Raw genomic sequence first — 22,625 nt, 5'->3', positions numbered from 1 at the left:
CATCGGACGTCAGACGAATTGTGAATAGGTTCAAGCTGATAAAACGAACAGACTTTTTAAAGAATTTTGCAGACGCAGCAGAGGTGGCTCCGTCTTTGGCGCCCTTTTTGACCATTTTTGACGTCGAAGGGCACTGGAGTCGCTGGAGTCATGCCACTCAATGCCACTTAGCAGTCTTGGATGACATCATGTTTCATATGGTGTTTGATTGATTTATTATTTATATTATTAGCTTATGGGTTTTTCCTTCATACGTAGCTCGTTTTAGACCTTCAACGTTTTACCGTGTTTACTGTAATTTTTTTTTAGTATTGCTATAATCGTGCATTATCGAAGATACCGGTTTAGTCGCAGTGGGGAGCAGTGAATCACTCTTTTAAGTTGATTTTAATTAGTAATAGTTGAATTCGTCAGTCAGCTGAGCAACTTGGCAAATCTGCGCCTGTCACTTTTTATCTCACAATTTCAACAATGGCTAATCACGGTACAATGCTCAAAAAGCAAAGTTTAATTTTGTACACGTACAGATTTAGGTTATATTTAATCCAATTATTTCAGACGAGGACAAAAGCGAGGGTTCCGCCGAAATAAGGGTCGAAAACGAGGCTGAGGAGTCGGAAGAGCCTGACAAGATATTAATTATAGATCCTGATAGCGAAGTGGGTCTCTTATCGAAGTGATTTATATCTATTAAAAGTTCTATATGTACAAAAGATATGGATTATGAATTCTAACAGCAAAATGTGTCTCTGACAGCAAATGTCCCTTTCTACTAATATAGATTAACTTTAATCTTGGTTTATTTTTTATCCTCTTTTTAGTTCTAAGATTTTGTAAGTTAAATTAAGATTAAAGGTAATCTATATTGATAGAAAACATTACTGGTTAAACAAACTTCAATGTTTTGAAATTAAGGAATAATTGTATATTACCCCAAATATTTTATCAGTGAAATTATTGTTATCCTGATTGTTTCAGGAATTAGACTTCAATCACTCGAGATTAACCAAGTTGGAAAATCTAGAACCACTGACACAAGTACGAAGATTATGCTTCACATGGAACCTGATTAAGAAGATAGAGAATCTGGATACGCTCACTAGTTTAGTGGAATTGGAATTAAGGGATAATCAAATTGTAGCCATAGAGAATCTGGATGCTCTCGTGAATCTAGAGTATGTCTTTCATTTCTGTCATGTAATTCTGTAAAATGAATGACACACTCTAATAATTTTATGGGTTTTAGACTTTTGGATTTATCATTCAATCGCATTAAGAAGATAGAAGGGTTGGGCAATTTGTTGAATCTACAAAAATTATTTTTATCATCGAATAAGATTTTGCAAATTGAGAATGTCGGGCATCTGGTGAATCTTACGACCTTGGAATTAGGTGATAACAAGATACGTGAAATTGAGAATCTGGAGAGTCTTGACAAACTGACCAATTTATATCTCGGCAAGAACAAAATTACTAAAATCCAAAATCTGGACAGTTTGAAGGACCTCACACTGCTTAGTTTACAAAGTAATCGAATTACGAAGATTGAGAACATTGAGGAATTAAAAAAATTGGATCAATTGTATTTATCTGAAAATGGTATCACATGCATAGAAGGTATAGAAAATTGCCCAGGATTAACGACGTTGGATTTAGCTAATAACAAAATTAAAAAAATTCAAAATGTGGATCATCTTGAAAATCTTGAAGAATTTTGGGTAAGAAAAATTAAGAGGATAGATGTTTCTATTTTACTTATTTGAGTATTATAATTTATTACATTTAACATTTGCAGATGAATAATAATGAAATTGAAGACTGGAACACACTGGAGAGTTTAACAGCCAACAAAAAATTGCAAACTGTATATCTGGAGCACAATCCCATTGCAAAGGATCCAAATTATAGGAGAAAAATCATGCTGTTGTTGCCATGGTTAGAACAACTAGATGCGACTCTTTGTAAGAGAAAAACAGGTCAACAGTGGAAGGAATAACAACAAGTAAAATTATGAATAGAAAGTACGACTAAAGAAATAGCAAAACATTGTTGTCATGAAGAATCCATGTGATGGAATCCAAATATTGCACTGTTGTTACTCTCTTTTGTTGTACTCGATACGATCATTGCGTAGAGGCTTGGCCACATAAGATAAATAATAGTACTTATACCGAACGCGCGCTTGACATTAGACTACTATGAAACTATTCGCTGTTGAAGTTATTTGGTAATTTTCTTTTGTATTAGAAAAAAAAATGGGAGACGATCGGTCCTTGTGTCATTATGATAAACTGAAGCAACTCTACTTCAAACACACAAATCTTAATATATTCTCTTCCTCCTCTAATTACATATACCATCATATCATTACACCTTTCTGTGAGAAAATATCTGCATGTATATTTCTTTATAAATTGTGTTAAGAATATAATAGGTATAGTCGCGAATAATATTTCATTTATTTTTAAGATATATTTTGATTATTTCCTACAATTATTTTTAACGATTAATGTGTGTTACAAAACCTAGTGTTCACGATGCTAGAATTGGTCTGAGATCTCGGATGAAGAAAGAATTGACATATTTGAACAATTCAATCAATTGACTGATGTAATTGATCTATTTTCTTCAGCGTCGTCGATACAAGGTTTTATAAGGTTAAAATGTATATCCATATTTTATAGTAACGCCAAGGAAGTTTTTTGTAATTTTTGTCATTTTGTTGACCCCTCTTGATAACAATTATTGTTACTATGTAATCATGCGCAGTATACTCTAAGCTTACATAAATAAATCATTATTAAATGTCTCGAACTCGCCGAGGGAATCGATTAATTTCGAACCGCAATTTGCGCTTGAATTGCCACAGTGAACGATTAATTATATCTTGCACGAAAAGATTTTCTTTTAGAATTTACTTTTATATTCGTGTGGCAATTAATGTGGACATCAACATAGAAAAATTATAATTTTAATAAAATTAGAAAAAATTTTACTAAATTTTTAAATTTTTAATTGATTAATCGGAGTTTGTTGAAGTTGCCAGAAGTTGCTCTACAGAATCATTTCAATCGCGTCTCAAGTCTGTTCCATTTCGCGAGAGCGCAAGAAGCGCAACCTACCGTAGATAGTGACGTGCGCGGTCGTCGTCCCTGCGTGTCGCGATTGGCCGGCGCCGCGACCGGCCGCGCGCATGCGCCCGCCGCGAGCGCCCCCACGCACATACGTGTGCGCCGCGTGACGTATCGCGCGAGCGCTCGGCGTTCAGCCATTTTGTGTGAATGAGCGCTCTCCGTTTTCACGGGGTATCTGTGTGTTGCGGGAGACTCGCGGCCAGTGGTGGAGATAAATTCGAATGATTTAGTTTCGCCTATAAAAGGGACACGCGACGGCGACGGATTACATGCGCTAGTGAAGGGGTGCGACCGATCGCCCGCCCGCCCGCCGCGTTAACTTCCGTGCGAAACTGTGGAACAGGTACGATGGAGGATAAGGCGTCGCTCAAGGAACTTGACCAGTGGATAGAACAATTAAACGACTGCAAACAACTGACAGAAAGCCAAGTGAAAACCCTCTGCGATAAGGTACGCGATCGCTACGCACGTTTGAGTTCGGCTCCGCCCCGTCCCGTCCCCGGCCGCGCGGAGAAAAACGGCCGCGTCGCGCCTCTCGCGTTAATTATTCGCGTACGGCTGTCGCGTGTGCCGCGTTCGAGCGCAGAGACACCGTGCGCGCATCGTGCTTCGACGACTCACGCTACCTTTGACCGTCGCGCATTGCCGTCGGACATGGTACATCGCCGATGTGTCGAGTGCCGCGGGATCGTCCACGCCGCGCGTCGCTCGTCGCTCGTCGCTCGTCGCTCGTCGCTCGTCGCTCGTCTCTCGTCTCTCGTCGGGAGCCCCGACGACGGGTAACCTCGGGGATTTCCTGTCGTCGACGCTGCGCCGTCGTCTTGTACTTCGGACGTAGTGCCCGGACGCGTGCTTCGCGACCGGACGCACTCTGGTCCTTCCTCTGTGATGCTCGCTCCGCGATTTTTCCAGGCCCACCTTTTGGGGCCGACCGAGATTTGCGAGCTATTCTCGATCGATTATTCCGTGCCCGTTTTTTAAACCTGTTAACGCGATTGCCGCAACAGGTGCACCACGCTCTCCACGCTCGTAATTAATTTGCACAGGTGCATCTCTCGCGAGCCGCGTTTCTACGATTTGCCTAAGAAGATGGAATAGTCTTATCGTTGCGCGATAAACGGCGACGAATACACTTTATGAATATCTGCGACAGCATTTGTCACGAGTGCTTGCTTTCTCTCTCTTTCGACGGGCGAGAAAGCATGATGATGAGGAATATTATCACTTCGCTATGAATCACGCGATTACTTATAATCTGCCATTGTGTTTAACATAATGTTGCGAAAAGCAAAAATTCTCCTAAATTGATTAAAACGCTGACCGGCGTTTCGACGAAAGGAAATTCTTTGATATGAACACTTTAGGAGGCAATGCGATGAGGATTACTTGAGGAACATTCGGCTCTCGATTGCTCTCGTGGCTTATTTTGATGTTTCTAGTTCTTGATAGACTGAGCTAAATGAAACTAGTATATATACTTTTGAATGAATCTATTTTAGACGTTTGAAGATGGTATTATAGTCGCGACATTCTTTACAATAATGCATTGCTGCGTTGTGTCTGTATTTTATGCCAGTTGGCCAAAGTATCTGATGTAAATGTATGCTGGTAATTAGATCTATAATTGGCAATGGAAATTTGTTAAGAGGGATTTCTGAGTATTGAGAGATAATTTCTGATTGCAAACGTGTCAGCCTGTGTCAGACACATTGGAGATTGAGGATTGCAAATTAAAGATTAGAGTTTGACCAATCAAATAATTTTCATTTATTTAGTTTTCATTTGGTTGCATTCTAATCTTTAATTTACAATCCTTAGTTTCCAGAGCAGCAAATATGTAATTTTTTTCTTAGAGTAAAAACATGAAAATTTTCTCCATTTTTACAATGGTAAAAATTTTCAATATTAAGTAAAATATTAGACCGATATATGCATAAGAAATAAGAAAGAAGTAATTTTTCGATCAAAGCGAATCTTGCAAATCTACTTAGTATTTTTATATCAGTTATTAATTACACTCTTATAAATTGCATGTTGATACAATTATCAGATATAAAACACAATCGTAAAATAAAGCTAGAAATACATGGACTTTATTATTTTAGCTTTACATAGCCAAAAAGGAACTTTGTTTATATTTTTACTTACCTCACTCGTCCATACCTAACTGCATAACTAGGCTTATATTGCTTTGCTAAATTACAACCTCCTTAATAACTATTTCCTATAGCTATATTCTATATAGCTTGTACAATTCTGGATTACATTATTATATTACGTTTCTTTTCTTATATTTATACAATTTCTTAACTATCTAATACAGTACTATGATCTCACATATCTTTATCTTCTACCCTCTTGTCTTCTCATTAATTATGTTAATACATTTTTATATTATCACAGTCTTATCAAATCCTATTTTCCTATTTTTACTTTTCTTTATTAAAATATCTAGCCTCTCCCACACATTTATTTCTGTTACCTTGTCTCTTTCAGCTTACTTGCTCAAGAAGATTATATTTATCTTATTACTTAATTCACTCATCCATCCACCAACTGATATTATAAATCTTTAAAAAGTACTGTAAATGACTTATTACAGAAATGTATTTAATAATTAATATGAAACATTAATCACCAGATTTTCAATAAAATATTGCAATTTAATGTTTATTAATTAATGTAATTTTTTATGTAAAAAAATAGATGTAAATAATGATAAATATTAGTAAATTAAAAAAAATTTATTATTGTGAAACAAAAATTTTGACTTAAAAATATCAAAATTACATTAATTATTGAATAAATTTTAAATTAATAATTAATTTTTCTTAAATAAATTAAAATATTTAATTTGAACCAATAGAGCTATATTGCAAATTTCTATTATTAAATTATAAATAATTTGACAAAATGGCATTTCTTATTTCTTGTAAAAAATTTTATCTTTTATATTTGTGTCTTAGGAAAAAGATTATATGCTCGCTATCCAGTACGCAATCTGATACAAGCTATATTTATCTTTTGCGAATCTATCAGTGTGATATCTTCCTTATCACATTAGTTGATACAGATTATTATCTTCTTTGTGTTCACAAAAATGACTTAAAATAGAGAGAGATATGGGTTGCATATTATGTATACATCGCTTATTCATGCAATTTATTTACTTTTTTATTTCCATTGTTTTTGAATGCTATTACGTATGTGCATCTATCTTATGATACTTTTCGAACTTTCAGGCGAAAGAAATTTTAGCTAAGGAATCAAATGTACAAGAAGTAAAATGTCCTGTAACGGTATGCGGAGACGTACATGGGCAGTTCCACGATTTGATGGAACTGTTCAGAATAGGTGGCAAATCACCTGATACAAATTACCTTTTTATGGGTGACTACGTTGATCGCGGTTACTACTCGGTCGAGACTGTCACTTTGCTCGTAGCTCTTAAGGTATAGTACAGTTTTATTAAATTATGTTATGGTTTTAATAATAATCTGTTAATGTGCTGTATTTCATTGGGCAGCACATACATATACTTTACTTTTTCTTTAAACAGAAAACAAGAAACATATATTTAATTTCTTTCTCTTCCCTTCTTCCTGTTTGTTTTGTATAATTAAAGGTGAGATATCGAGAAAGAATAACCATTCTACGAGGTAACCATGAATCGAGGCAAATTACACAGGTGTATGGATTTTACGATGAATGCTTACGTAAATATGGGAATGCCAATGTATGGAAATTCTTTACGGATTTATTCGATTATTTACCATTAACGGCGTTAGTCGATGGCCAAATATTTTGTTTGCATGGTGGTCTGTCGCCATCGATTGACACTTTAGATCACATACGTGCTCTAGATCGTCTCCAGGAAGTGCCACATGAAGTTAGTGTCTCTTTTCGTAATTTTTATAAAATCTGTTGTAACAATGAATGATTTATCATTATAATTGTCTTATACATTATAATTGTTTTAGGGTCCCATGTGTGATCTGCTTTGGTCAGATCCAGATGATAGAGGAGGATGGGGTATTTCACCCCGCGGGGCAGGTTATACTTTTGGTCAAGATATTTCGGAAACGTTTAACCACTCCAACGGGCTAACGCTTGTGTCACGAGCTCATCAGTTGGTTATGGAGGGTTACAATTGGTATGGGTGTTTTGATATTCATTTAGTTTTAAAATGCTTCTATCACACACATATATACGATCCAGGACATTTTATACGAAGTTTGTAATATATAATGTTATTTATAATGTACATTTTCAGGTGTCACGACCGTAATGTTGTAACTATATTCTCAGCACCTAATTACTGTTATCGTTGCGGAAATCAAGCTGCAATCATGGAACTAGATGATGCTTTAAAATATTCATTGTAAGTGTAATTTTAATATAGTCATGTGTTGTAATGTAACATTTATTTACAGTTTGTTCTTTTGGCCTAGTATTAAACGTGTGTATGCACATTGTTATATTTAAACTTTGAATATATGATAAATTTCTTTCTAAATTCAAAATATAATTTGATAAATTAAATTTCTTTAATGTATAAAATTATTATAAACTTGTTTTTGTGTATACGGCATTACACTTTTGTTGTTAAAAAAATTTACTGATACAATTGAAGACATTAAAAAATATAATGTAGTTGATGCAAATATAATAATTTTTTTTTTTTTTTTTGTGTTACAGCCTACAATTTGACCCAGCACCAAGACGTGGAGAGCCACACGTTACCAGGCGAACGCCAGACTACTTCCTCTAAAGAATTAGACTTCAGGGCTAAGTGTCAAGGTAGGGGAATGGAAACGCGATTCTGACTTTATAGTGACGCCAGATAACATATAATTTACAATAGAACATCGCTAAATGAGTGTGAGGCTCCGTCATGTTTTCACACATACCACATGTAGCCCCAAGTATTATATCATGGCTCACTTTGTGGTGTCTCATTGAGAGATAGAATAGATTACACGCACGTTCAGTGCGTGCCTTACATGATACATGTAGACGACATTACTTGTACACTAAAAAGGAAAAAATAATACAATAATGTACACACGTATCGATTAAATTCACTTGTAGCATTGAGTTTTACAACTTTTATTATATCCGCTTGTATTTTTATTATAAAAAAAACTGAATATATAATAATGCACACGTTTGCGCGCAATAGGTAGAACAAAAAAAAATCATCGGTATAAGGTGGTATCGTTTTGTAATCTTGAATGAGAATATTAAAACTTGTCGAGAGAGAAATTTATATTAATGAAGCAACATCGTGTGTATTCTGAATGATCGTGCGTTTTAAACGAAATTGTCATACAAGATTTCAAGAAAATATACCAAAATGGTCATAATTTATATTTAAGAGAGTGTCACGTTATTATTAGTGTGAATGGAGCATGAAATGTTCCACTTGAAGGAAATGCAAGGTGATTTGATGCAACAGTAAATTGGCATGCATGAATTGTGCCATATAACTTAATAAATATATAATTTGCAAGTAAAAAAGTTATTAAAAGGTTTTAATATGGCATTACACATACGAATTCATCAGAATCAATCAGATATCAGATGAGCAATCGATTCGTTAAAATTACAGTCGCTTCTGCGCAGTATTTATTGTTTTATAGAGTAGACATTTTTATTTAAACAATATAGAAATTTTTGTAAGGCAAATGTAAATCTCGTTCTCGTTGACATAGCTTTCTATTAATCATAATATTATTTTTACGAAGTAATACGCGTTTGTACAATAAAAGGAAAATCAATGAGAATGATATCTACATCTGCACTTTTTGTTTTTTTATTTAGACAAAGTGGCTATTCAATACTGTACATAAAATTAGTTGATTTGATTTGTCATACATTTTTCTTGTTATTATAGACTATAATATAAAATTGAGTTACATTGCTTAATAATTTTAAAAAATACAACACTTTTGCATCAATTCTATCTGCCTTCTAAAGTGAAACACGTACTTTATATTGAGTGAATCTATGCATTCATGACGGTTAAATTAAAAATGAAAATTTGCTTGTGAACCTACCGACAACCTTTTTACTATGTTTAACAGACATGAAATGATGCTTCTGGTAAATAAACATGTGTAATGCAAGCCAAAGCAACCCAATATCAAATTTTATATTCATTCAATACAGGAGCAATTTGTGTACGATGAACAACTAAAAGAAAAAAAAAGAACACACGAGGATGTATTTATAAAAATAAGGAATAGCAATTCAAATATGCATAATGAAGCAATTACAATAGCGATGACGAGGAACGACAAGGTGAACGTGAAATGTGTTAGATGCACATTATAGCAATTAACTAAGACTGTAAATCCATATACAGCACAGGATGCAGCGCGGAGTTAACGCGAGCCTTCTGCACAATGCAGGCTGAGCATTTTTTTCTTCTTTTTTCCGTTTTCTATTATACAATATACGTATATACATAATATTCTCTAGACTACAATAATATAAGAATAAATTTTCCTATAGAACGAAACTGCACTTGTAGTATTATATATAACGCGGCGGAATTTAAAGATATGGCGAAGGAATAATAGGTACCAGCAATTATTATAGCTAATTTTATATCTGCTCTATTTATTGCCCTCTCACTGCATACCGACCTTCATACAACGGACGAAATGAATATGAAATACTGAAACACTACCAAATAGAGTTGTTTCAGTAGACATGCATAGTACCTTAATATCTATATGAATATTATCATATTTTGATTTCATATTAGAAAACTGGAACGCTATTATACACGATGCCCCATTTCAAGAAAAACAAATATCTTAAAAATGATGAATGAATAAAATTACACAAAAATCATTTATGTACAATTACTTAGTTTTGAATGATATAAACCTCTTATTGATGTACATATTAGAAGTGAAGTTGTTTCTGAAATATAATGATTATCTTTAAAAAAATGAAACTTATATTTTTTCTTAATGAATTTTAATTACATTAAAGCCCATAACTTTATATGTAAAAGTATTAAGATGATCGAAAGAGGTATATTTTACAAATGATTTCATATCTTATTGTAATACATTCTATTAAAAAGTTTTTTTTAATATTTTTTAAATATTAATACATCATTTTGTGTAAATCTATAATATTTTTAAAATATTTGTCTATTTTCATTAAAATGGAACATCTTGTATTCTTAGAGATCCATCGATGCATTGAATATTTTTTGTTAATCTAAATTTTGAAAAATCCTCGTACTGTATAAATTAAATAAGTCATTAATATACGCATATACAATAATCTTAACTGTTTGAGAGAGAGAGAGAAAGAGAGAGAGAAAGAAATTAGTTTCATTTTAGATTTAACTTTATAGAAATTTATATGGTTAATTCGAATATTACAATATGTGTGGAGCAAACTTTGTATATCCTAATAAACTAAAAATTTTTTGTGATAGCTTTTATAATTTTTTAACTTATCTGAAATAATACTTAAATCGATTATACACGGTAAATATAGAATCGGGTCACATTATAAGCATGCAATACTCTCTTAATCTTTACGCGATGAGCTTTATTTGGATATTTTAATTTAGCTTGCAAAATCTGGCTATTACACACAGATAAGTCCAGATTTGCGAAAAGGAGCAGAAAAATGCCATGAACATATAATTATATAATGTCATCTTATTATAAGGAATTAGAGAAATAAAGAGATATTATCACATTTAGATAGGGTTTTGCTTACACTCTATATATTCACAATATTTTGCAAAGAATACAATGTTTAGTGTATAAAATTTATTTTCTATGCATGTTTTTAATCATTTGAAGTATTATCTTGTATATATATAAAAAATTCATATTTTATTAGTTTATTATTTGGTACTTGTATTTACGTTACACAACAAAAAATAGTAATATGTATAAAGATAAAATTTCATCAGTATATCTCTGAGTTATATGTACAAATAAATGTTATAGAATATGTACAGGAATATTTCTTTTTTTTCGCAAAATATAGTTTTGTTAGTGTATATTACAATAATGCATGTTACGTGTCAGAGTAATGATTCACTCAGAGTGATAATTTTATTCCTTCAATTTTGGAGCAAGAGTTATTGTGTATTCAAATATCTATATAATATTTTTTACGAAACATTATGCAATCTGTATAATATCTGCAATCTCTCTATTATGCAATATAATTGCGTAAGATACATGTAATATTAAACACATGTCATTTGTCTTCTCAATAATCTTAATTTAGTTTGCTATAATTATATTTACAAATTAAAAAAAATTTTTAATATATATTTACATATCAATGTATGCAAATTTTTCTCTTAGAAAAAATTAAAAGTATTAATTCTTGATTTATCAATCTTGAATATCACGTAATATATGTAACATTTTTATATGAATTTCTAATTTAAAAACTAAAATATTTAAAATAAGATATATTGCATCATACGATTTGCAGTTTATTTTTTCTGTTTCGTAATAAATTAGATTGTTATAGATATGATACACAATTTTAATATTGAAAAGTTTTTTATTTTATTTAAAAAATTCAACTGAATATATATATAAATTATAATTATAGTTTTATTCCAGTGTCTAAATGGAGCATCTGCTTCATCACTTCATACGTTGCAAAACCAACAGCCGTGAAGGGAATTGCTCGTAAGAAATTGATACTCATTCCACGGTATAAACCTTTCACAATACCATTCTCGGTGTATATTATGCTAAGAGTAGACAACATCCCTGACCTGAGAAAATAATAATTTATTATTTGAATTTAATAAATACATTTAATTAATAAATTAAGTAATAAATTCAATATCCTTTAATATAAAAATGAAGTAAAAAGATAATATTAAACAGCGGCAATCAATTATATAAAGCATTGCAAAACTTTAACATTTTTGTACATTGCTCTTATCATACTTACGCGTACTTATATGTAGTTGGATTCATCATAGCCAATTGCATACGTCTCTTTGTAACATCTAATGGATAAGAGAAGGTATGTGCTACAGCACCAGCAGCACCTCCGCAAAGAAATTTTGCTGGTATATTCAATATAAGGCCACCTATGCAATAAAAAGGTGATATAATATTAGTGTTATACACTTGTTGTTTATTGGCTTTGTTGGAGTGACTTGCCTCTTACGTACCGGTATTTGTTTTATGCTCGGAACAAAGATAATGCGGCGCATATTTCATACTTAGATATTTTAGTTTCTCAAACGTATAGAAAGAAAATCCGGCGTATGGTACCATGCCTAACATATTTGGCCAGAAACCTCTGTACAATGCTCGAAAGCCACCTTCCTAGAGATATTTAATAATGATTATCTTATTTTAAAATAATGTGGAAGGAGGGGAGGGGGCATCAAAAATTGAAATTGATAAAATTTTTAATCAAGTTTACAGCGTATCATAGAAAATAAATGTAATATTAAATCTATTATCTGTACACATTTTATTGATTTATTCATGCATTTCAATGTAAATTTTCAAAAAACATCTCACCCCTTTATTCAAAATTTATCTTCACAATTGTTTTAATCTACAAGATGAAATAATCAAGACACCCGTTAGTGTTACGATCTAAAGATATTTTCTGTAGATTCAAATGCATCTCTGAAAAGTAAACTTCAAGTGCATATTAATTTACCTCTTTCAGCATTTTCACAACGACATGTTTGATTCCAGAGTAAAGTGTATTGCTGGTAACTTGAAAGGCTAGTCTTGCTCTGATAGTGTCGAGTGGATATGTAACTGCAGCCGCCGTAACACCCGCGGCAGCTCCGGCCAAGAACCCATTTATATGCGAACTTTGCTCAAACAATCCCTCTAAGTGCTGACAGAAATTACGCAAACATCAATATTAGTTTTAATAACTATAGCTAGGAAACAGATTGAACGTGTATGTACAACACAGAATCGAATAGTTGAACTTCCTCAAACATCGTATACAATCGGCTAAGTATTATCACATAGATTTGGGATACACTAATGATGTTTTAAATTATTGTAACTAATGATATTTTAAATTATCTGACTATTTGATAAAAAAATCTTATCCGCGTAATTTGTGTTTCACACATAAATGTCTTTGCTTGTTCCCTTGAAATTTTCTTTATTGATTGAAAATTGACATTTACCTTAAAATATCAAATATTACTAATATATAAGGAATATTTAGTAAAAAACTGAAATTGTTCGCAATGCCAGTTTTCTTAATGCAAGAAGGGTGTAAGATAGTGATGAGTAAAATAATCCGTTATTATTGTAAAATAATTAAGTGATTCACCATCAATTTAAAATAATTAAATCGGGCAATGAAAGAGATAAGTGAGCCAAGAAAAATGTTCATGCTTATAACAAACAATTTTTTATTTTAAAAACCATTGAATTTTATTTTAAAGAATCTCTATTGGTACCTATTATTTAAAATAATGTGTTGGAACATTTTAAATTGAAAGAAAGCGAGATTGCATTAAATCCGAACATTTTGATACGTGGTTTCACTCTAAGTTCGAACAGGTTTTAATATCTAATTCTTTTTGCACCTTTTTATATCGTTCATATGCCGTAAATTGTATCGCTGCGTACGGCACTGCCCTGATCATTTGAACGAAATTGCCTTTATATAAAGCAAGGAAATTTTCGCGTCGAATAATTTCCCTGAATCCTGAGAAAACACCTGCAAAAAAATTTATTTATATACATGCATGTACGTTTATTTCGCATTATTTGCATCTATTCTTGGCAAAAGAATTTTCGGTAAAATTCCCATTTAAAGAAGATCCCTCCAAAGTGCTTTCTATTGTTGTATACAATGTTATTAGGGCCATGACTCTAAGCATGATCCTAAACATATATCAAAGTCAAAACCAAAGGTATTGTCTAGTATTTCTATTCCGAAAAAATTCTCAAAAATTTGAAAAGAAAAACTTTTTGTTTTATTCCTTGCTGTATTTTTCGAGGGTTTTTTTTCTAAAGATAATATCAGGTTTATTGTTTCCTATATCAATCGTTTCGAGATTTCTTTAAGAGTTCTAATAGTAATAAATTAAGTCTCAAGTAAGTAAGTCATTAATAAATGTTATTATTAATCGTATATTTCCGTATTTCGAAAAAAAACAGATTTGTAAAACTGGTTTTAAAATCGGTTTTTTTCTCGTGTTTATTATTCTAAAATATTAATACTAGTACCGCCTAGATGGGAATTTTATCGATTTTGTGTCCTTACCTAAATGTTTATAGTGTTCATGCTGTGCTTGCAATAAAATTTTAATCCTGTCTAGAGGTGCCACAGCCGTTTTCGAGCACATGCCAGCAACACCTGTATTTACATATTTAGAAGATAATTCACGCTTTTTTATAAATGGCAAAAATTACGTCAACTATTACGCGAATCTTCGAAAATATTTTGATGAGTTATATAATGAAAAGTTATATAATAAAAATTAATACGTCGCAGTATTAATTAATATATTACGCAATTTTTTTTAAACAGAAAGCAAAATTGTTCGATTAATTGACTAATTTAACATTTTTGTGTCATGTCTAATTATTCATGTATTGTGACTAAATCATGTGCTGTGGAATAATATGAGAACGTGTGTAAAAAATTAAACAAATTTAAACAGATTTAGGAGTTAAAGATAAATAAGATAAGTAAAATGCTTGTGTTATACTGCAAATTATCTTTATAAGATAAGATATATTTTATCTTTATCAAATTATATTTTACGTTCTAAATATTACACTTGTACAATGTTTAATTATATTGGCTGCGTTCAAGAAACGCGCTCATTAGTGTTATTGCATCATTTTAACATTATACTTTTCATTAAAAGTAAAACAAAGAATAACGCACATGCAATATAGCGCTGATAATGTAATTATGCATTGTTCAAATTTAATCAATGGTACAGTGTCATAATCAGAATTGGGTGTAACTAGTTAAAAGTTAAATAATGAAGTTAAATAGTTAATAACTTAACTTCATTAATTTTTAAATGAGTTGATTTTTAATTGGTTATTTAACTAGTTATTTTTAAAGTACATTAACTTATTAATCTTTTTCTGTAAGTTAAAACTTTACTCATGTAAAAGAAAAAAAAACATTCTCAAAAAATATTCTTTTATGATTTGATAAATTTAATTTAACAAATAAAATGTTAAATATATTTAACACTGATTGCTCATGTTCGACAAATGATTGTTAATGCTCTCGTATGAACGCCCTATATGTGTTAATTACTGCTTTGCTGTCACGTCGATTTCTTGGAAACGTGATCATTGAGATAAAAAGGAAATAAATTGATAAAAAAATAATTTAAATTAATCTAATCTTAACGCCACTTTTAACTGATTTAGTTTTACAAGCCTGCATCAATTCTAACTTTATTTATAATTAACAAAAATTATACATATAACGCATATATCCATTAATTTACTTAGTACTGATTATAACTTGATTTTCCTTATAATATTTCAATTATATTAATAATTATTATATATTGTGCAATATTGTACAATATATAATATCTAAATTAAATATTATATAATATTTAATACAGTATTTTATGTTATATAAAAATTTAAAGAAATATATGAAAGTCTATTGTTTTAAATACAACACACACACCCACACCCACATGTATGTATATGTATAAAACATACCTTTTTACATCACATAAAATAATTACGATATAATCAAAGAAACAAAAAGAAAACATTTAAAGTTTAGTGAAGAATCTTTTTGTTTTAGTTTTTAAGGGATTATACGTTTTCTACATAAAATATTTACGTCATTTTCTTTAAATTTTCTTGTGTCTAATCCGATTTTTAAATAAATATATAAATTGACTTTAAAACTAGAATGTAATAAATAAAAGAAACTCTGATTAATTAAAATTAATCGACGATTCTTTAGTATTAACATGGATAGAATTATTAATTTGCAGATGTTGATCAAATAAAAAAATTTGATTAGAGATAACGAATGATATAATTAGATTTATTTTACTTTAAACAATTCTGTTAATTGAATTAAAAAGAAAAATTAAAAATCACTAATTATGTTAATCAGAGTTTAGTCAAAGTTGCTTTAAATATAAGCGCCTACTTAAAAAATTTACTCCAAATGTTAAAAAAAAAACTAGGAATAGAAATTTGTAATATCAACGTTCATAAAATCCCTATTAAAATCTCAAACATCCAGCATTCTATACGTTCGCACGCTACCTTCAGAGAATGAACGCTGAACCAAAAAAAGAACAAAGAAATATAGAATTCGAAGAATTTCAATGACAACTTACCACCGGCTACGAGATTTTTCACAATCGCCTCGTAATTCTCAGTTTTCTTTTTTGGTCGAGTCATAGTCGCTGAATAACGTCAAGATAAATGCAGAGTATACTAGAAAAATGTGAGCAAGACTGCTCGTGCAGGAGCTAGCGAGCGTCCCGTTAACTTCGTGTGATTTCAGACGAGAGGGGGAAATCAGGAAGCACTGACCTTGAATGATGGTATTCTTATGTAAAAAATGTGAAATATTCACATCAATTTGTATTGTGTCTTGCGACGAAGAGGCATAGTGTGTGTCATACTGACATTGTACTTTAAAATCTTCTCTTTCAATTTTACTGATAGTTAATCGCGAGCGGAAACATCAACCTATATATATTGTATGTAATACATACAGGAGCTTTTATTACTTATATGATTTTTAACGATTTAAGGTCATTAGCTAATTAAAATTCCCGGGAAAAAATTTAATTGATTAAATGTTGATTTTAATTGATTAAAATTTAATTTAATTTAATTTAATTGATCAATTAAGTTCAGTTTATGATTTCATTATGATAGTATAATTATATACATAGAAATTTATATGCGTTATACATAAATATTTGGATTTAATATAATTTACCATAATAAATATAATAATTTGTTTTAATATAAACATGAAGTTATATGTATAAATAAGTTAATTTATTTATGTAATTTTAAATAATCTTGAAATTTAATTTTAAAACATAGTACGCAAGACAAAGACAAATAAACTAATCTCGAAATCTGAGAAACAATTATAAATTTAGACCCATATTCAATATACGTATGAATAACGTTCACTTTGGCGCTCACAGCGTTTGTCCCATTGTCCTTGTTTAATATTTGATAAACAAGAAGATGGTGCTTAAATAAAGGCTGCGTTCAGCAAAGAAGCAGTTTTCCAACTGTTGTAAGATTATTGTGATTGGTTTATACATTCAGACCCTGCAGAAGCTAAGGACAAGAATCAATTGTATTAAAGAATCTTATAACAGTTCCAAAGCTACTTTTTCTGCTGAACGCACCTAAAGTCATTAGATTTATAAAGTATTACAAACCCATTCTACATGAAATGCATTAATGCCTTGTGTCCAACATTGCTGAAAATTTGTCTGAGATCTCGAACTGATTTCTAACAACGTGAACAAAAGGCTTAACAGAGGCTGCGGTCCACTTGACGCTACAAATGCTTCGAAGTGTTTGATTAACCAATCAGAACAATGAATTTTACAAATTGACTAATTGAAGAATATTTCGAAGCATTTGTAGCGTCAAGTGGACCGTAGCCAGAGTAAAAGCATAACATAAGATCGTTGGGCCAATGAGCATTCGGAGCATCCAGTATAAAATCGCCATATTGATTTATATAAGATTTTCATTGGTCTAGAGGCCTTATTCTGGGTGCTTTCCAGCTACGACACAAATCGACACTGTGTAACACAGTGTCCATTAGTGTAAGAGAGAAAATTTTAGTTGTTTCACTCACACTAATGGACACTGTGTTACACAGTGTCGACTTGTGTCGTTAAAGTCACTAGATTAATAAAGTACCGCAATTCATAAGACTCAATGTATAAGTATTTGGAGCCAAAATGGCGTCGGAAAGTGTAAAAAGTGCACACTTTCATAATGTATGTATCTACACATTAAGTGCAATTATTTACCGTGAGACACCGTGAGATGCGTTAGATCTGTTGTGTTATTGTTGTACTCCGAGAAATAAAACGATATTAAACGTTTAAAAACATGCCTAATTTCGAATAAATTTAAACCTTTAGACTATATTAAAATGTTTTTAAATAATTGTCGTACAGACTTTGTGCCATCATGTCACAATATTATTTTTAAACTTATCAAAACATTTATTATAGCACACATCCATTTTACCTTAAAAAAATATATATTAATATTAACACATATAGAATACGCACATATAACATTAACGCGTATTGAACACATATAGTAATAAAAGCGTTGCAATAAAGTCATATGTGAATAAGAACCATTGTAAATAAAATTAATTTATATAATTTTTGATTTTCTTTCTTATTTAAATACATTTATACACATATGCACGTTTTAAATGTGCCGCATGTTGGAGCCAAAATGGCGGAATGATTGCGGTACTTTCTAAATCTAGTGACTTTATGTGTCGTAGCTGGAAAGCACCCTCTATGATCCTGGTTATGTTTGCTAATCAAATAGGAGAACACGCTAGGGACCCTAAATACAAAATATTTTTATCCCTGTGAAATAGATGTTTCTATTGGACATTGAAAATTGTAAGTTCCCTCTCATTTTTTTTGTATATCACGTGTTTCCGGTAATCCCCCATCTAGGATTGAAAAAACGTAATAAACGTGCAGATCGTAACTCGATTGAATAAATCTATCCTGCAAATTATCTTTATATAAATATCAAGTAATAATGTTCGCGTTTTTGAGACAAGTGATGGAGGAGAGGCGCGCAAATCTTCAACTTGGTAATGTATATAATAACCATTTGTTTAAAAATCGTAATATACCTCTGTAATCTTCCAACGGTTTTTTTTTTGTAATATCTATAGCAGAAGCGAAACCAATTGAAGCTGATACAAGCATGAATATTAGCAAAAAATTTTTTAAAGTTCTAAAATTGTCGTTTGAAATAAAGTATCTAAAAGACGATGTAAAACCTTCCAGGAAAGAAAACAAGATCAAAGTGATAGAGAAAAGATTGGAAGTATTATATAATAATGTAATCGATATTTCAACGAATCCAAAACTCGATGATATCATTGCTTTAGCCGCAGCTTATCATAATATAGGTCAAATATATGTTGATTCTACAATACTTGAAGAAGTAAATCTTGCTTTAGTATGTTTGTCAAGATGTTTGGAACTGTTACGAGGAAACCAGCTGAACCCTAAAGCTATATTGACATCCCTTGATGCCCTCAATGAATTAAATTTTATACTTTCTAACAAATTGAAAACCAAGAAGTATACTTTTGAATTCTTGAATACTGCAATGGAGCTATATTTGAAGTACACAATTAGAGACGATTATCCTGATCCTGTTCATATAGCAGCTATTGTTGGTTTTAAAGAAGAAGAATCAAATCCCAAGATTATATTGGATGGTTTTCATCATACAACTTTACAGGACTTAGGAATTCTATATTTACTAAAGCCAAAAGATAAACATGGATTTGTATCGTACATGCATAATTTAATAGAGCGCCAACTGTCACAAATAATATCTGAAAACAAATTTGATGATAAGAGTATAAATTTGGCTTTAGCCTTATTCGATTTGTCACAATACTTCATAGCAAACAGTCGTTTTGTAGAAGCTAGAAATTACATTGCCACAGCAGATTATGTGTTACGTAAATTTTCTGAAGGAAAGTTTAAAATTACAGAAGAAGTTTCTCCATCAAAAAAATCCCAATTTGACTATTTGTATGATAATTGTCATTACATAAATGCTATTAGTGGTAAATATTGGGGCACCTATGGAGTTGCATTTTTACGTTTTTGGATGTATAAATTTTTACAATATAAAGAAGATTCTTGTGAGTTGGATATTTCAAAATTAGAAATCAAATCTGTGGAGGAATCAACAAAACTGCTAATATTTTCCAACCTAGAGGAAGAACTAGAACAAATAACTAATCAGATCAAAGACATACATATATTAAATCTCACTGAAGCCAAATCAGTTTTCATACAAACTTTAAGATATCTTGATACAGCAAATGAATGTTTTACTGCAGATACTGATATTGAGTCTCATATGAAGATAACGCTTGATATTTCTGAAGCGTATAAATACTTAGCAGGTTTTGAACAGCATAGAGATAAACAAATAAAACTACATAAACGGCGAGTAGAATGCTTAGAGAAACTTTGTCATAAATTTAATACAACAGTTGATGCAGATTCAGAATTATTACTTTATAAGCGAATTTGGTATGAACTGGTCACTTCGTGTTCCACTGTTATAGATTTAATGCTTGAGGAGTCATATTACAACGAGCCATTTAAAGATATATCAGAGGAAGCGAAACGATTTATGAAATTGATCTCGTTATCTATTAATATGTATTTAAATATTGATAGTTAAAAAAAATTAGTTCTTTCTTCAATTTATATGGTTTCTCTTTATAACATTTTTTGGACAATATTATTTTAATGCATTTTTTTATTAGACGAAAGTCATATAAGAGACATGATTTATGAATTAAACACTGCCTTTTCATTAATTATAGCTATATTTTATAAATTTATCTAACATTAAGTAATTCTTAAATGAGTCATGTTCCTTATCAATATTATTTCGATATATATGACAGAAATGTATAAAGTTACTACATTTATTATATATAAAATCAGTCTTACTTTATAATTAACAATAGTTTATAAAATGTACAAATATCCTATAATTTTTATATATTTTTATATATTTATATAAGATTATTGTCATTATAGAAATTAAAAATAATCTTATATAAAATCTTCTATAAGATTATATAAGATTATATAAATATAATCATAATCATATATATATATATATATTTATATATTTATTTATTTTTAACTTTTATGAGGACAATAATCTTACATAAATAAAAAAAATATATATATGCACATATATATATATGTATATATGTATATATTGATAAATTGTAAGAATGCTCATATATAATTATTTGTAAAAAAATATTAGGAAAAAGTTAGAACTTTGAAATAATTTATTCTTATGCAGCATTTATGTAGCGAATTAAAGAACAAATGTATTTTTTATAAGATATATAAGATTTAAATGCTTTTACAAAAGTATATTAATTTACCTCTTTTAGCACTTTCACAGCAACATATTTCCAAAGTATTATTGTTGGTAATTTCAAAGATTAGTCTCGTTTTGACAATGTTGAATGGATACATGATTTAAACATTCTCTGTAAGTGCTAATAGAAATTCAATCAATATGAATATCACTTGCATCAAAGAAACAGAAATTAAACGTGTATGAACAATAATAAATGAGTTAAAATTTTCTCAACCAGTATGTAAATATCAATCAAATATTGTACATTTAGATTCAAAATGCATTAATTATACTTTAAATTATCTGAACATTTAATAAAACATCTTATTCATTCACTTTGTATATGTTTCACATTCATATATTCCGTTTCTATTTCTTTCCTTGAGATTTCCTCAATTAAAAATTAATGTTCTTAATAAAATATCAAATATTGGTACATGAGAAATATTTGATTCCTAATAGTAAAACAGATATCTTTTGCAATATGTCAATTTTCTTATCAATAGTACAAGAGGGATAATAATAAGATTTTAATTATAGTTATAAGTAAAATAATTAAATTATTAACATATCCAATTAAAAATAATATGATGGGATGTTTAAGAGAATGCAAAGGTGCCTAAAATATTTTGATATATTCAAATATTGCAACTGAATTCAAGCAAGTTTTTATATTTAATATTTTTCCCATATCTTTTTATAATATTCAAATGCTATAAATTATATCACTGCATTCGACATGGCTCTGATTATTTAAATAAGATTTTAATATAGCAAAGAAATTTTCAAACAATTTCCCTGAATCTCCAAAAAACTCCTATAAAATTTATAGATTAACTAATTTGGAAGGTATTAATTTTAACTTAATTTAAACTTGAATTTAAAAAAATAATTTTAAAAAATTAATAACAGTTTAAAGTTCTTTGTATATTTTTTTATATGTAAAACAAATAAAAAAATGAATGTTTTTTTTATATAATAATTCCTCCCCTCTGGGATTAAATAAAATTTATCTATTTATATTTATTGCTTCTATTCTCAATCGTATTTTCTTCATTTATTTTTTTTAAAGTCTGAAATTATGAAACTAACCCTACATCTATTATAGATTAATCAAGAAGCAAATACATTACGTGTTCCACAATCTCGTCGAAACCGTCAGCGTGGTCAGCGTATTCGAACATGTTTTGTTCGAGAAATTTTTGTTGCAACGCATTGAACGCATAGTTACGAGCAAGCGAAGCAAGCAAGTGAACACGTGGTTACGTATCAATACGTATAGCTGTGTATAGCGGCACATGGCGGTTTGTTGCAT

General features: G+C 30.3%; 4 protein-coding genes across 8 annotated transcripts; 3 read left to right on the top strand and 1 right to left on the bottom strand.

Annotated features, from left to right (window-relative positions):
• The first annotated feature begins 68 nt into the window (after nucleotides 1-68).
• Nucleotides 69-2,814, top strand: LOC105201486 (protein phosphatase 1 regulatory subunit 7). Its single transcript, XM_011169524.3, has 6 exons — nucleotides 69-200; nucleotides 310-484; nucleotides 559-659; nucleotides 979-1,175; nucleotides 1,247-1,718; nucleotides 1,796-2,814. The coding sequence occupies exons 2-6, from the start codon at nucleotides 472-474 to the stop codon at nucleotides 1,994-1,996; spliced, it is 984 nt and encodes a 327-aa protein (XP_011167826.1). The 5' UTR covers nucleotides 69-200; nucleotides 310-471; the 3' UTR covers nucleotides 1,997-2,814.
• A 424-nt stretch (nucleotides 2,815-3,238) lies between these two features.
• On the top strand, nucleotides 3,239-10,595 carry LOC105201502 (serine/threonine-protein phosphatase 2A catalytic subunit beta isoform). Its single transcript, XM_011169534.3, has 6 exons — nucleotides 3,239-3,584; nucleotides 6,377-6,586; nucleotides 6,760-7,023; nucleotides 7,115-7,287; nucleotides 7,408-7,515; nucleotides 7,833-10,595. Exons 1-6 carry the CDS (start codon nucleotides 3,483-3,485, stop codon nucleotides 7,903-7,905), a joined length of 930 nt encoding a protein of 309 aa, XP_011167836.1. The 5' UTR covers nucleotides 3,239-3,482; the 3' UTR covers nucleotides 7,906-10,595.
• LOC105201508 (graves disease carrier protein homolog) lies at nucleotides 10,313-22,548 on the bottom strand. Of its 4 annotated transcripts, none has more exons than XM_039456083.1 (8): nucleotides 22,444-22,545; nucleotides 16,483-16,676; nucleotides 14,406-14,498; nucleotides 13,723-13,856; nucleotides 12,825-13,010; nucleotides 12,322-12,478; nucleotides 12,096-12,237; nucleotides 10,313-11,913 (listed from the first exon to the last, which is right to left on the bottom strand). In XM_039456083.1, exons 2-8 carry the CDS (start codon nucleotides 16,544-16,546, stop codon nucleotides 11,739-11,741), a joined length of 951 nt encoding a protein of 316 aa, XP_039312017.1. In that variant the 5' UTR covers nucleotides 16,547-16,676; nucleotides 22,444-22,545; the 3' UTR covers nucleotides 10,313-11,738. The 4 variants fall into 4 exon arrangements, with proteins under 4 accessions (XP_039312017.1, XP_039312013.1, XP_039312006.1 ...); XM_039456079.1 differs by having other exon boundaries at nucleotides 16,483-16,681; nucleotides 22,444-22,531; XM_039456072.1 differs by lacking the exon at nucleotides 22,444-22,545 and adding an exon at nucleotides 21,333-21,444 and having other exon boundaries at nucleotides 16,483-16,681.
• Nucleotides 18,649-20,915, top strand: LOC105197154 (KIF-binding protein). Of its 2 annotated transcripts, none has more exons than XM_026134503.2 (2): nucleotides 18,649-18,980; nucleotides 19,068-20,915. In XM_026134503.2, exons 1-2 carry the CDS (start codon nucleotides 18,926-18,928, stop codon nucleotides 20,603-20,605), a joined length of 1,593 nt encoding a protein of 530 aa, XP_025990288.2. In that variant the 5' UTR covers nucleotides 18,649-18,925; the 3' UTR covers nucleotides 20,606-20,915. The 2 variants fall into 2 exon arrangements, with proteins under 2 accessions (XP_025990288.2, XP_039311971.1); XM_039456037.1 differs by having other exon boundaries at nucleotides 18,651-18,980; nucleotides 19,065-20,915.
• Nucleotides 22,549-22,625: the final 77 nt, after the last annotated feature.

Source organism: Solenopsis invicta, chromosome 1 (assembly GCF_016802725.1).
Source record: "Solenopsis invicta isolate M01_SB chromosome 1, UNIL_Sinv_3.0, whole genome shotgun sequence".
Lineage (NCBI taxonomy): Eukaryota > Metazoa > Arthropoda > Insecta > Hymenoptera > Formicidae > Solenopsis > Solenopsis invicta.
The sequence above is the reverse complement of the archived record's forward strand: the minus strand, read 5'-3'. Positions and strand labels throughout refer to the sequence as shown.